The sequence below is a fragment of the Cetorhinus maximus genome, chromosome 18 (genome assembly GCF_964194155.1).
Source record: "Cetorhinus maximus chromosome 18, sCetMax3.hap1.1, whole genome shotgun sequence".
In the NCBI taxonomy this organism is placed as follows: domain Eukaryota; kingdom Metazoa; phylum Chordata; class Chondrichthyes; order Lamniformes; family Cetorhinidae; genus Cetorhinus; species Cetorhinus maximus.
In genome coordinates this window covers 41962459-41976015 of record NC_135896.1, presented here as the reverse complement: position 1 = coordinate 41976015, position 13557 = coordinate 41962459, and the positions used below count along the sequence as shown (strand labels likewise).

At 45.0% G+C, this 13557-nt stretch overlaps 1 protein-coding gene across 3 annotated transcripts in view; it reads right to left on the bottom strand.

Moving 5' to 3' along the window:
* LOC144693101 (inverted formin-2-like) overlaps positions 1-13557 on the bottom strand; it is a 77845-nt gene that overhangs the window by 24847 nt on the left and 39441 nt on the right. For all 3 annotated transcript variants that reach the window (XM_078562498.1, XM_078562500.1, XM_078562499.1), the window contains exons 9-12: positions 11637-11782; positions 10733-10794; positions 5398-5500; positions 5218-5303 (exon numbers count right to left, since the gene is read on the bottom strand). In XM_078562498.1, the coding sequence (XP_078418624.1) occupies positions 5218-5303; positions 5398-5500; positions 10733-10794; positions 11637-11782 (397 nt within the window). The remainder of the gene's footprint in view (positions 1-5217; positions 5304-5397; positions 5501-10732; positions 10795-11636; positions 11783-13557) is intronic.

The window sequence follows — 13557 nt, the reverse complement described above, 5'->3', positions numbered from 1 at the left end:
TTTTGTTTTGACTGTCTATATTTTCCAGTAGGTTATATATCAAGTGTAACTAAAGTATTAGTTGGTATTCATAAGTTTTCATCAAGCTTTCTGCACTTGTAAAATTCTAATGGAATGTGAAATAACTGAGGAAAGGTTGCTGCCATTTATTATTTATAGCAAAATCATAAAGAGGCACTTTATGTACGGACATACAATTTCACTTGAAATAAACAGCAGAAATCCTCCCTCTCTTCAGTGCATGAGTTGGAAAAGGAAAGAGGTTTAAGCAACGTTTTTAATACAAATTTAAACAAACAAAAATTCAATTTTCTATTTATTTCTACACTGTGTTGGTTTATTCTTGTTTATTTCTTCCCTCCCACTCCTACCTAATTGTAACTATATGGTAGAACAGAATATAAAAGGAGAGATAATGGGAGCTTACCAGAAAGGTACATCAATAATCATGGGGGATTTTAATCTACATATAGACTGGAAAAATTAGATGGGCAAAGGTACCGTAGATGAAGAGTTCATAGAATATTTTCGAGATATTTTCTTAGAATAGCACATTCTGGAGCCAACCAGAGAGCAGGCTATACTAGACCTGGTATTGAGTAACAAGGTAGGATTAATTGATAACCTCATACTGAAGGCACCCCTAGCTGGCAGCAATCCTAATATGATTGAATTTTATATTTATTTTGAGGGAGAAACAAGTGTATCCTAAACTAGTGTTTTAAACTTAAAGAAGGGCAATTAAGAGGGCATGAAAGCAGAGCTAGTTAAAGTGAACTGACAAGTGAGGTTAAGGGATAGGTCAATAGAAGATCAGGGGCAGACAAATAAAGGGATACTTCAGAGTACACAGAAAATATACATTCCAATGAGAAAGAAAAATTCCAAGGGGAGGGCCCACCATCCGTGGTTAACTAAAAAAAGTTGAAGACAGCATCAAATTTAAAGAAAAAGCATGTAATTACGCAAATATGGGTGGCCGGTCAGAAGATTGGAAAGAATATAAAAGAACAAAGAATGACAAATAGATTAATAAGGAGAGAAAGATTAGAGTATGAGAGAAAGCTAGCTATTAATATAATGATGGACAGTAAGAATTTCTATAGATATTTAAATAAGAAAGTGAGCATTGGTTCCATAGAGGGTGCATCTAGGGAACTGATGATGGAAAGTATGGAGATGGCGGATGAATTAAGCAGGTATTTTGCTTCGGTCTTCACTATAGAGGACACAAATAACATCCCAGAAATAGCTGTAAATCAGGAAATGGAAGTGAGGGAGGAACCTGGGAAAATTACAATCACCAAGAGAGTAGTATTCAGCAAATTGTTGGGGCTATGTGCTGACAAATCCCTAGATCCAGATGGAATTCACCCTAATGTTTTGCAAGAAGTGGCTAGTGAGATAGTGGATGCATTGGTTTTAATTTTCCAAAATTCCCTAGATTCGGGAAGGTTCCATTAGATTGGAAAATAGCAAATATAACTCCTTTATTCAAGAAGGGAGAAAGAAAGCAGGAAACCACAGGCCAGTTAGCCTAACATATGTCATAGGAAAAATGTTAGAAGCTATTATTAACGATGTTATAGCAGGGCACTTAGAAAAATTCAAGGTAATCAGGCAAAATCAGCATGGTTTTGTAAAAGGGAAATCATGTTTAACCAATTTATTGGAGTTCTTTGAAGCAGCCATGTGCTGTGGATAAGGGGGAAACGGGTGGATGTACTGTACTTAGATTTCCAGAAGGCATTTGATAAAGTGCCACATCAAAGGTTATTGCAGAAAATAAAAGCTCATGGTGTAGTGGGTAACATATTGGCATGGATAGAAAATTGGCTAGCTAACAGGAAGCAGAGAGTTGGCATAAATGGGTCTTTTTCTGGCTGGCAGGATGTGACGAGCGATGTGCCACAGGGATCAGTGCTGGGGCCTCAAATTTTTACAATTTATATAAATGACTTGGATGAAGGGGCTGAAGGAATGGTTGCTAAATTTGCTGAGGACACCAAGATGGGTAGGAAAGTAAATTGTGAGGAGACCACCAGGAGGCTACAAAGTGACATAGATAGGTTAAGGGAGTGGACAAAGACCTGCAAAAGGAGTATAATGTGGGAAAATGTGTAATTGTTCATTTTGGTAGGGAGAATAAAAAACAAAAATTGCTGGAAAAACTCAGCAGGTCTGACAGCATCTGTGGAGAGAAGGAGTTAATGTTTCGAGTCCAGATGACTCTTCTTCAGAACTAAAGAGAAGTTGAAATGTGGTCAAATATATACTGTATAAGGTGGGGGGTGGGGGGGGGGTGTGTGTGGAGCGGGGTGGTGGGACAGATGAAGCTGGATAGAAGGCCAGTGATAGGTGGAGGCAAAGGAGAGATTGCGATGGATGTCATAAACAAAAGGTCAAAGGGGTGTTGATGGTGGTGATAGTGGCTATAGGTGTGAATGGTGACATTAAGAGTAGAAAGCAGGATGAGCCAGTGACAGATGGCCCTAGTGGGGGGAGGGGACAGTGTAGGAGCAAGGGTCAAAATAGGCTAAAAGGTAGGGATAAAACAATGAATGGAAATAAATTTTAAAAATAGTAATAGAAATAGATGGGGACAAAATGTATATATAAAAATTCAAAAATAAATATTTGAAAAAAGGGGATCAAAAAGGGGTGAGGATGGAGGAGAGAGTTCATGATCTGAAGTTGTTGAATACAAACTGGAGGAACAGCACCTCATCTTCCGATCAGGCACTTTGCAGCCTTCCGGACTTAACACTGAGTTCAACAACTTCAGATCATGTACTTCTCCATCCATACCCCTTTTTGATCCCCTTTTTTCAAATATTTATTTTTAAATTTTTATCTATACATTGTTTCCCCATCTATTTCTATTACTATTTAAAAAATTTATTTCCATTCATTGTTTTATCCCCACCTTTTAACCTATTTTGACCCTTGCTCCCACACTGTCCCATCCCCCCACCACACTCCCACTAGGGCCATCTGTCACTGGCTCATCCTGCTTTCTACTCTTAATGTCACCATTCGCATGTCCTTTAGCCACTATCACCACCATCAACTCCCCTTTGACCTTTTGTTTATGACATCTTTGGCAATCTCTCCTTTGCCTTCACCTATCACTGGCCTTCTATCCAGCTTCATCTGTTCCACCCCACCACCCCCCCCCCACCCCCAACTGCCCCCCCACCCCCTCCCCCCTTATACAGCATATATTTCACCACATTTCAACTTCTCTTCAGTTCTGAAGAAGAGTCATCTGGACTCAAAACATTAACTCTCTCTCCCTCCACAGATGCTGTCAGGCCTGCTGAATTTTTCCAGCAATTGTTATTTTTTGTTTCAGATTTCCAGCATCCGCAGTGTTTTGCTTTTATCTTAGAATAAAAAAGAAATTCATTATCTAAATGGTGAACGATTGCGGAGCTCTGAGATTCAGAGGGATCTGGGTGTCCTAGTGCATGAATCACAAAAGGTTAGTATGCAGGTACAGCAGGTAATTAGGAAAGCTAATAGAATGTTATCATATAGTGTGAGGAGAATTGATTACAAACGTAGGGAGGTTATGCTTCAGTTGCACAGGGCACTGGTGGGGCCACATCTGAAGTGTTGTGTACAGTACTGGTTGCGAACCAGTGCACTTGCTCTTTGCTATTCCATTGCCGAATCCGCCTGCCCTGCATGGGAAAGATCTACTCATGCTAAGAAGATAGATGCCGTTTTGAATGCAAGCTGCCAACTTATCACAGGTTGTTTAAAACCAACAAACACCAACAGCCTATATATCCTGGCGGGTATCGCTCCCCCTGATATAAGAAGAACGGTAGCCAACAAGAAAGAGTGACTCCGTCTAACATCAGATGAGAGACACCCTCTACATGGTCATACACCCATACCCAGCCACCTAAAGTCAAGGAAGAGCTTCATGAACAGTGTTGTTCCATTACAATCAACCCCATCTGAAGCCCGCATCGCCTTGTGGAAAGACCGGCTCGCCAGTCTTGAACAACCCCCAGTGATGGAAATTCTACTGGATGAAAGCCTTCCCCCAGGAGCTAATTGCAACTGGGCAACCTGGAAGTGCCTTTACAGACTTAGGACTGGTGTAGGTCGTTCAAAGGTGTCACTAAGCAAATGGGGATATACAACCTGCCCGACAACTTGTGAATGTGGAACTGAGCCACAGACTATGCAACATCTCCTGCAATGCCTATCGCTAGAGGAACCTTGCACTGTTGCAGATCTTGCCGAATTCAACAACAAGGCACAAAAATGTGTCCAGTTCTGGCTGGGCCATGTATAGACTGTCCGAGGACATGACAAAAAAAATTAAATAAAAAAAATAATTAAAAAAACAAACTGGTCTCCTTATTTAAAGAAAGATGTAAATGAGTTAGAAGCAGTTCCGAGAAGGTTTACTAGACTAATACTAGGAATAGGCGGGTTATCTTATAAGGAAAGGCTGGTTATCTTACAAGGAAAGGCTGTACTGGTTAGATTTGTATCCACTGGAATTTAGAAGAGTAAGAGGCGACTTAATTGAAACCGTTAAGATCCTAAGGGTCTTGACAGGGTGGATGTGGAGAGGATGTTTCCTCTTGTGGAAAAAGCTAGGACTAGGAGTCACTGTTTAAAAATAAGGGGTTGCTCATTTAAAACAGAGACGAGGAGAATTTTTCTCTCTCAGAGGGTTGAGAGTCTTTGGAACTCTCTTCCTCAAAAGGCAGTAGAAGCAGAGTCTTTGAATATTTTTAAGGCAGAGCTAGATTTATTCTTGATTAACAAGGGGGTGGAAGATTATCAGGGGTAGGCAGGAATGTGGGGTTGAAGTTACATTCAGGTCAGCCATGATCTTATTGAATGGCAGAGCAGGCTCGACAGGCCTCGTGGCCTACTCCTGCTTCTAATTCGTATGCACCTCTTATATTGTCACTTTCTTCAGTTCCTTTTCCTGTTCAATTCCATTTTCTGCCCAGCTCCTTACCTGCTAGACCACTGCAATGCTTTACGATGTTAAAACTCATTTTAAAATCAGGAGGAGCTCGGTTACATCAAATGTGTCACATAACTGGAAACTAATTTTCCCTAATTATGAGTTGCAATGACATTTTGGGTGGATAATGTTGGATGAGCAGCCAGCAAATGTATCTGAAAAAAAAAACGTGCCTAACAGACCATGTGTACACAAGAGGCACCAGTAATACATACCAAGGAACATCAAGGAGGAGAAGGTAGAAGTGATCAGCACTTGCTAATTTTTCCTTTTCTCCTTTGTAAGCCTTTATATTTTCTATCTGTACATGGAATGAATTTGAAAAAAAAGTTACGTCTGAAATAATATTGACCCACTTTTCATCAGATCTGGTATTCACTTCCTTGTCAACTTACCTCATTATTCTCTGGCAGTAGTTTCTGGAGTTGCTTTAAAACCTCTACATCAAATTTAGAGCGGTCCCCTCTCCTGATCATATCAGTCACTTTTTCATCAGAACTAATAAAACATTGAAAAATTAATCTTTCATCACATCATAGTTTTCTCACAATTCTAAGCAGCAAACTGTATATATCATCACAGTTTGCCCAGTTTCAAGGAAAATATTTAGTTTCCAGGCAAGCGATGTAATTAATACTTAGCTTTAGAATATCTGCATGGCCTTAATGAAATAGTTGTCCCTACAGTTTGCTTTGTTGAGCCCCACATCCTATTGATTGTGACAGCTAACGCACAAGAGCCAAAAATCTGAATCAGCTAAGGGATTAGTTCGGTGTCTCTGCACCATTGACACATGCTAATTCAATCTGGGATCCCAAAAAAGCCACCTGGCCCCTTGAAGCCTATTGCCTGAGGAAGGCATGAGCAAAAACCAAGGGCATCCTTGCAAGGAGAGGCAGAACAGTAGTGGGACTCTTTCCTTGTGTACCTGTTGCAAACAAATAACAGCACTGATGGTGATTTGGAAACAGGGTTCAAAAGTTCTGTGGCCTAAAAAAGCTAATGAAGCAAAAGGGCAAAATATTAGTTTGTGCACCCTTCATTGGAGGTCATGCATTCATTAAAATTAAAAAGTAAAACAAGAGTAAGGGCTGGTGTTTAAACAAGAGTTCCCTTCCTCTAAGAAAGGTTGAAACAAATGGTTCAAAATGTGAGGGTGAGGAATTCACCCACGAATTTATACCAATATGGTAATGTAATGGTAATGTTATTGAATAAGTATAACCCAGAGAATGAGTGTGAATTTTACCATGGCAGTTAGAGAATTTGAATTCGGTTAAAAAAAAACTGGAAATAGAAAGATGATGGGCAGAATTCTCCCATCCAGGACTAAGTCCTGTGGTGGGGGTGAGGACAGGGAGTGATCCCCATAGTGGAATCCGACAGGAAATCCTGTGGTATCTCCCATCATTAATTACGCAGCTGGGGATTTCGCGACATCTTCTGTGGCAGGGCAGGCTGGATGGCATGTGCCCCGCTGTCATATCCAGACGCCCTTTTTAAAAAGGCACCTGGCATCCACAATACACTAACACTGGGACGGTTGGAAGGGGAGCTGAGGGGCCAGCTCCTAAGTTTAGTGATGCCTCCTGGATCGTGTGGAGGTCCAGAGGAATATACTTTTCCCGGCTGATGGGTGGAGGCCGCCGAGCAGGGAGACCAACACTGTATGGGCAGAGGTGGCGATGCTGTTGAGTGCCCAGGGGGTACACATGTGGTCAGCCATATCGTGCCGGAAGAGGATGAGCAACCTTATTCACTCCGCCAGGGCATGTCTCATCAGGATGGTTGCATAAACACAAAGAGACCAATATGCCAGGGTACATGGGCCTCATTGGCAATGGCATAGTCGTGCCTCACAGCCCCACTTCAGCAGTGGAGTGACCAATGTGCCTCCTTCACCCTCCAACAGACATGGAACTCTGCATGGAAGGTGGGGGGGAAAGGGGGGATAAACAAGCTTAGGTGCAGAGGGAACCAGCAACCTCCGCAAATCAGATGCCTGTCTGAGCCTTCTCCTTGCATGTGGATGGGCTCAGCGCTCTGGAGGGAGCTGGTCCATAACCCTTCTGGGAAATTCGCACCAGTGATGACCAGCCAGACAAAAGGGCTATCCTACAAGGGGAAGTATGATAAAGGAACCAAATTGCAATGTCCCAATGCATGCAACATGCAACTCTTCTCAAACCCATGTTCTGTTCTCTTTGGGGAGGACAAGGTCAATCACAACCACAGAGAGCAGCAGAAGGCAGGGGGGGTGTGCCCATATTGGAAGCCCCTCACTGAAGTAGAGGAAAGAGCAACTGAGCTCGCAGGAGTGGAGTGGGACCATGCCATTGGTGTTGGGGAACTTAGACTTGGGGGCCCACCTAGTAAGAACTCATGCATTCTATAGAAACCAGAGGATCAAATGTGCAGCCATGTCGGAGGCAGCTGATGCTATCACTTGAACTGTGCTCTCTCACTTACAGGAAGAGACCAAGCACTGAGCAGGAGGACTCCTTGTCAGGCCTCAGCACCAGCACCAGCCCCAGCCCCAGCCCAGAGAGGAGCCAGGAGAGAGGAGAAGACGAGTGCTGCACACCTGTAGAGGTGTCACAGCAGATACCTGCACCCTCCACCAGCTCAGGAACACACACCGCGGTGGGTATCAATGCTAGGTTAGGGTGTCACAATCTGGAGGTCACCGCACAGACACGTGTCCACAGCAGGAGGCAGGTTCAGCAGAGTTCCTTGGCACTTGGAGGACAGCTGGGGAAGAGGCATCTGCAAGGTCCGAGTCAGATGACGAACCTCTGGAATCAGCCTTCCAACTCATTGTGGAGAGTCAGCAAGAGGCCCAGTGACATCAGGCAGAGCCGAAGGAAACCCTCAACAGAGTGGCATGCAAGGAGGAGTCCGTCCACCTGCGCATATTTAGATCTCCATGGGGAGGATGGCAGATGCCATGGAGATCCTAGTCCAGCAGAACGTCCAGTTTCTGCCAGAGATGCGTGCAGACCTGCGCGAGTTCCTGCAGTGGCAACACGAGGGGGCAACGGGGAACCTTGACCTCCCTCCAGGTGCTCCTTCCCCTCAAGGAGTCAGGTCAGAGCCCTTTGACACCCAAAAGGAGGGGAAGCAGCAGCTGGACACCCCTGGGTCATCCACTCAGGGATCTCAGAGGTTGTCAACACTCTCCAAACCCCCTTCACTTGTGACCCCTTCAGCCTCGCCCTCAGAGACCACAGAGGGAGCAGCTGGCCCACAAGAGGACAGCCAAAGGAAACCAGGGCCCTCCAGGCTCAGCTCTCCACAGGACAACTGCTGAAGTCATCAAAGGCAACAGGGCAAATGAGTCAGCAGGCTGTCTCCACCCCTGTTGCGGATGTCAGGGCAGCACCTAGAAGAGTAGGCCTAGAAAAATCAAGAAATTTTGATCACAACTGGCTGCAAGGGTGAACACAATAATTGTCACAAATTGAACGTCCACAAATATATTCACTTTCAAGGGAGGTCCTGTGGCGCAGTGGGTAGCATCCCGACCTCTGACCCAGAAGCTCTGGGTTCAAGTCCCTGCTAGGACTTGTTGGCCATTGAAGGAGCTGATAGCCAGCCTGGGAATCCTCCTACCTGCGCCCCAAAGGGGGGAAAAATGTGTGTGAAGATATGCTTAAAAAAATCTAATATTCAGTGTAGTTTGGCAGATTATACAATGAGTACATCATTCGGTAGTATTGAAATATATTCACTTTCACTGCATAATGTCTACTGTTCTCTTTCAGAGTCCTTTTAAAGGCTTTGTGAGCACCCCTCCCCACTCCATAAACAGTCCTCCTGCACACAGCCAACCCCACGAGCGACCGAATCTGCAGGGAGAAGGGTCTGTGGAGGGCCTTTCAGAGCCTCGTGCAAGCACTCTCCCACACACACACTGAGCCTTCATCCATCAAACTCATCTCACTAGTCCCTAGCATTTTCAATACTGTCTGGTATGGTTCCCTTTCAGTTAGCTGCATCTCTGTCCACACTGACCCAACTCCTATGCAGCACCTGTGCCTGTCTAAAATGAGGCTCTGCTCACTTTTGATTTGACCAGCATGGTCACTGTCACATTCCTTCATGAACTCCCCCACCATTTCTCTGCCCCCAGTCACCCATGTTCTTTCCCCATCACCATTGCCACCCACCCCTGGCATCACCTCCCCACTGTCACCCTCCAGCCTGAACCCTTTTCCTTCAAGGATGTCCAAGTGACCGTGCACATTCCCTTCCTTTCTGACTATCCCACCCCCGTTCACATTGACCTCCCCCACCTCCTCCTGTCCACACACCCCCCCTGCCCACCCCGCTGCGTGTCCATCTCTGTGTCCCCACTGACAACCCTCGCCAACCCTTCACCCGACACCATCAAGCCCTCATCCTCCCTGGCTCCTTCTGCCCCCTGTAGCCTGAACATACCCTCCAATCACGCCCACACCGAGTTTACTCCCCAGGAGTCAACATTTGACTCCACCTACCCCTCCCTCTGAGCACGTTCACCTGGACAGTTGCCCCCTCTTCCATTCAGACATGGCATTCCCCCCACCCCTTCAGACCTAGACATTTGCCCCCCAACCCCAACTCCTTCTCCGCCCATCAGTACCACCTGCTGCCTTTCATCCAGCAGCTCAAGGATCCCATCCCCCCATGCCAAAGTCCCTGGAAGATGTTCGAGCCCATGGCGAAGTCCCTGGAAGTTCCGAAGCCTCAGCGAAGTTGATGCTGCTGCGTGGAGTCCTCCCACCTTCCAAAAGCTGCTCCGTGGTGGAGGCATGAGGCTCCACTCACCACGCGATACACGTGTTCCTCCAGGGGCTTGGAGTTGTAGGCCTCCATCATCATCTTCTTGTTGTTTTCCCGAGCCAAGCAAGGCCCTAAAGGTAATTCCTGACTTTTGCACACCACACTGGTCCAGATGTGTTCTGGACCGGCGCATTTACCTGCTGGCATCATAGAGAACCAAGTGTGGAGATTCCGCTGGGGCCTTCATTTGCATCCTATTAGCGAAATACAATCGGTTTTACGCCGGCCTCCAGTGGGATTCCCGATCCACCATGGCGGGCAGCATCGGAAGATCCCGCTGTCAATTCACGTGGGCATGAAACCAATTTTTGGACCTCCCGCCAAAATCCTCCCACCCCGCCTGCCACTGATCCTGCCAACGGAGCCATGGGAGAATTCCGCCCGATATCTATAGAAGTGGCCACGATTAGGATTAAAGTCCTTTAGGGAAAGAAATCTGCCATCTTTACACCGTCTGGCCTGTACGTCACTCCATTCCCAATAAATGTGGTGACTGTTAACTTCATGCCCTCTGAGACAATGGAATGGCTTGCTAAGTTAATTCAAACTGTTCCCGGTGATTCACAAAGGTCGCCAGCACCACCTTCTCAGGTCAGCTAGTGATGGGCAATAAATGTCAGTGACACTCTTACCTAAAGAATGAATTTTTAAAAATCAACATCATGTGATGTATCAGTGGCTGCTGAACAAACAGCAGAAATGACAATAGTTTACAGTTTTGTTTTTTTAAATGATGTATGCAGAGCAGAGGTGCAAAAGTCATGCAAACATATTTTGGGTATATTGCCAACTGATTGTGAAATAAGATCCAAAGCAAACTTGAAATGTAGTTTAACCATTTGATATTTTACAAAATGACCACACTAATAATTACATACAAATAAAATCTACTTTAAAGTAACTCACCATTTGAATTGCTTTAAAAATATGTTCAAGTTTAGGCTTTTCCTTGAATCTAGAAATGTGATCTGTGGTGGGGAGAGGGCAGAAATAATGAGTTATACATGGAAGTGTTTGCATATAAATTACTGCCCTAATTCAACGCAAGGGACCTTGAGTCTTTGGGGGCCTTGCCTGCTGACTGGAGAGCCAGGGGAGACCTGCGCTGCCTCTTTTTAGGAGGGCTCGCCAAACCACAAACCAGTCAGGCAGTGGTGAAGCCACTGGCAGGCTTTCCCCTGGAATCAAGACCCAGGAGGCAGAGGCTTTGCCTACTGAGAACTGCCAGCTACTCGGAGGCCGGCAGCTCATACTCAGCATCACCTGTGGGGAGACCATGGCTGCTGCTGATGGTGTTATGCACAAGAGTCCCAGGGTCATGGACTGACCCAGGCCACAGGCATAATGAGAGGGTAGGGAGTTGCGGTGGGCGGGGTGGAAGACCGTGGGGAGAGGGGTGCAGGTGGCTGAGCAACAATGGCAGGGTGTTGGCTTACTGTAAGGCCCCCTGATGTCAAGTCCCTTGATCAGGCAGGGAGTACCTTTGATCACCACCCCCCAACCCCACCCCACGAGATGACGAGCAGCCCACACAGATTTACCTGTTGTGCACACTGCATGGTGACAGGCTCATCTGCAGCTGGGTTAATACCATCAGCGGTGGGATGAGGCCGTTGAGTGGTCATTAACTGGCCACTTAAGGGCCTCAAGTGATACCGGGGTGGGAAGGTCCTCCCTCCCAGGAACTAATTCAGCGGAGGTAGGCGGGCAGTGGGGTTCTGGTACGTCGCCATCCCACCGAAGTACATGCCCTCCCCATCTCAAAGCTCACCACCAGCAAGTGCAGAAGATTCCACCCAGTGGCACTTGCCTCTTTTAGCTCCTTTTTACTGACAGTTCGCTGTTTCTGTTTTGGTTCTGATACTGGAAAGCAGAAGAGTTGCTCAATACTGGTATAATCAGGATCCAAAGGTGGTTCTTCATTTCTTTGGATGAACGACCATAAACAATTTTTCTCTGGAGAAGGGAAGAAAAAGGACTGATCAAAAGGGAGAATGGAACCAAGGTTTAATTATTTAAATCTGTTAAAATTTAGGAGTGGGGGAGAAAATATTGTCTTTTCTCTTATATTTTCTATTATTAGCCTCTTCATGCCACATGAAAGGTCCCTGACCAAGAGGGCCATGACCTACTTATGTGTTTGTTACAATGGTTCTCAAGACAGCTGCTACCAAATATGCCCCAGAGCAACTTGCCCTCAATATCCTCTTCCTCCCTTCAGAGGCAAAATAGACTTCCCTCTGAAATTCCCCTGTCTGCATGTATCTGATCGATATTCTGAAATTACATCTGCAAGGGCCATTTGGGAGGTTAAGACAGTAAAGCGAACACTACAACAGGAGGTGTAGTATGAAGTTCTCCAAATAGGCATATAGAACAAGAAATGAGTTAGGAAAATATATTATACTTTACATTACTTTATAATGATGAGGGACTTCAAGAAGTCAAACATAAAATAACTTACAGCCTGTCAATGTAATACATTAATTCTTTCCTACTCAGTACATTGGAGAATCTACGGCTGGGATTTTCCGGTCCTGCCCATGACAGGACACATCACAAGCGGGATGGAAAATTTGGACAGGCAGCCAAACATTCATCAACTTTGAGTGAGAATTTTGGAGCGGAAAATCTCAGCCTATCACCCTGTAGACTTGATTTGTTTGAGTTACTCAAACACTATTTACACAATTGAACTACTAAGTGATCATACCTGTAAGCACAATGACATTCAAACTGAAACTCTGTAGGCACAGAGCTAAATTCTCAGAAACTATGCCACAGAGGCAAACTTCAAGTGTCTGTGGTCCGAGCTAGGTGACAGACTTGGTGACGGTGCGGGGCGGGTAGGGGGTGGATAGTGGACATTCTTGCAAAACATTCTGTAGGAGATGAAAGACTAATGCACACCCCTGCTCAGTACTGCAAAAGCAAAATAAATAAAATGCCCAAAGCAGATCAGCAATAACATTTAAAGGGACTTAAGAATGAGGTAAATTCATAAAGCATGTAGAGGGAATGGAGGAAAAGACAATTACAAAGCTATAAAGAAGCTTTATGATGATTAGACTAAGGTGTTCAAAGATAGAACTAGAACAAGATATAGCAGAAGTTGAAAAACATCAAAAAAAATCTTCAATATGACTACTAAAGCAGTTCAAACCCTAAAGGACCCATTTGGAATTGAAAATGAGAACAATAAACATGTTAATAACTATTTCTGTGAGTTTTTCAAATCAGGGAAGGCATCAATAATATATCTTATATCATAAACATTATAGCACTCTGGGACTTTCGTTGTACTGAAGCTAAGGGAACCCCAATGAGTTATATCCCCAGATGCTTAGGGGTTTGTTATGTTCAGGGAGTCAATGAAGTCTGAAAACTGTAAATGGACAACTGTGGTTCCTGCATTGAAGTGACATATCTTGTATTCCAGACACATTAACCTGACCTCAATAGTTGAAATATGAATGAAGTCAATGAACAGAAGAATGAAAAATTAACTGTGGCCAGAATCTTCGGCTTGGCGAGCGGGGGGTGGGGCCTGCTCACTGTCGCGTAAAACGAGACGTGTTGTCAGGTGTGCGTCCCAACGCCATCGCGTGTCATTCCGATTTTCAGTTTGGTGGGCGCGCACTGGAGTCGGCCACGCGCCCGCCGAACTGTCAAAAGCCTATTAAGGCTATTTAAAAACTATTTAAACCACTTAACATAGCTGCCTGTCCAAC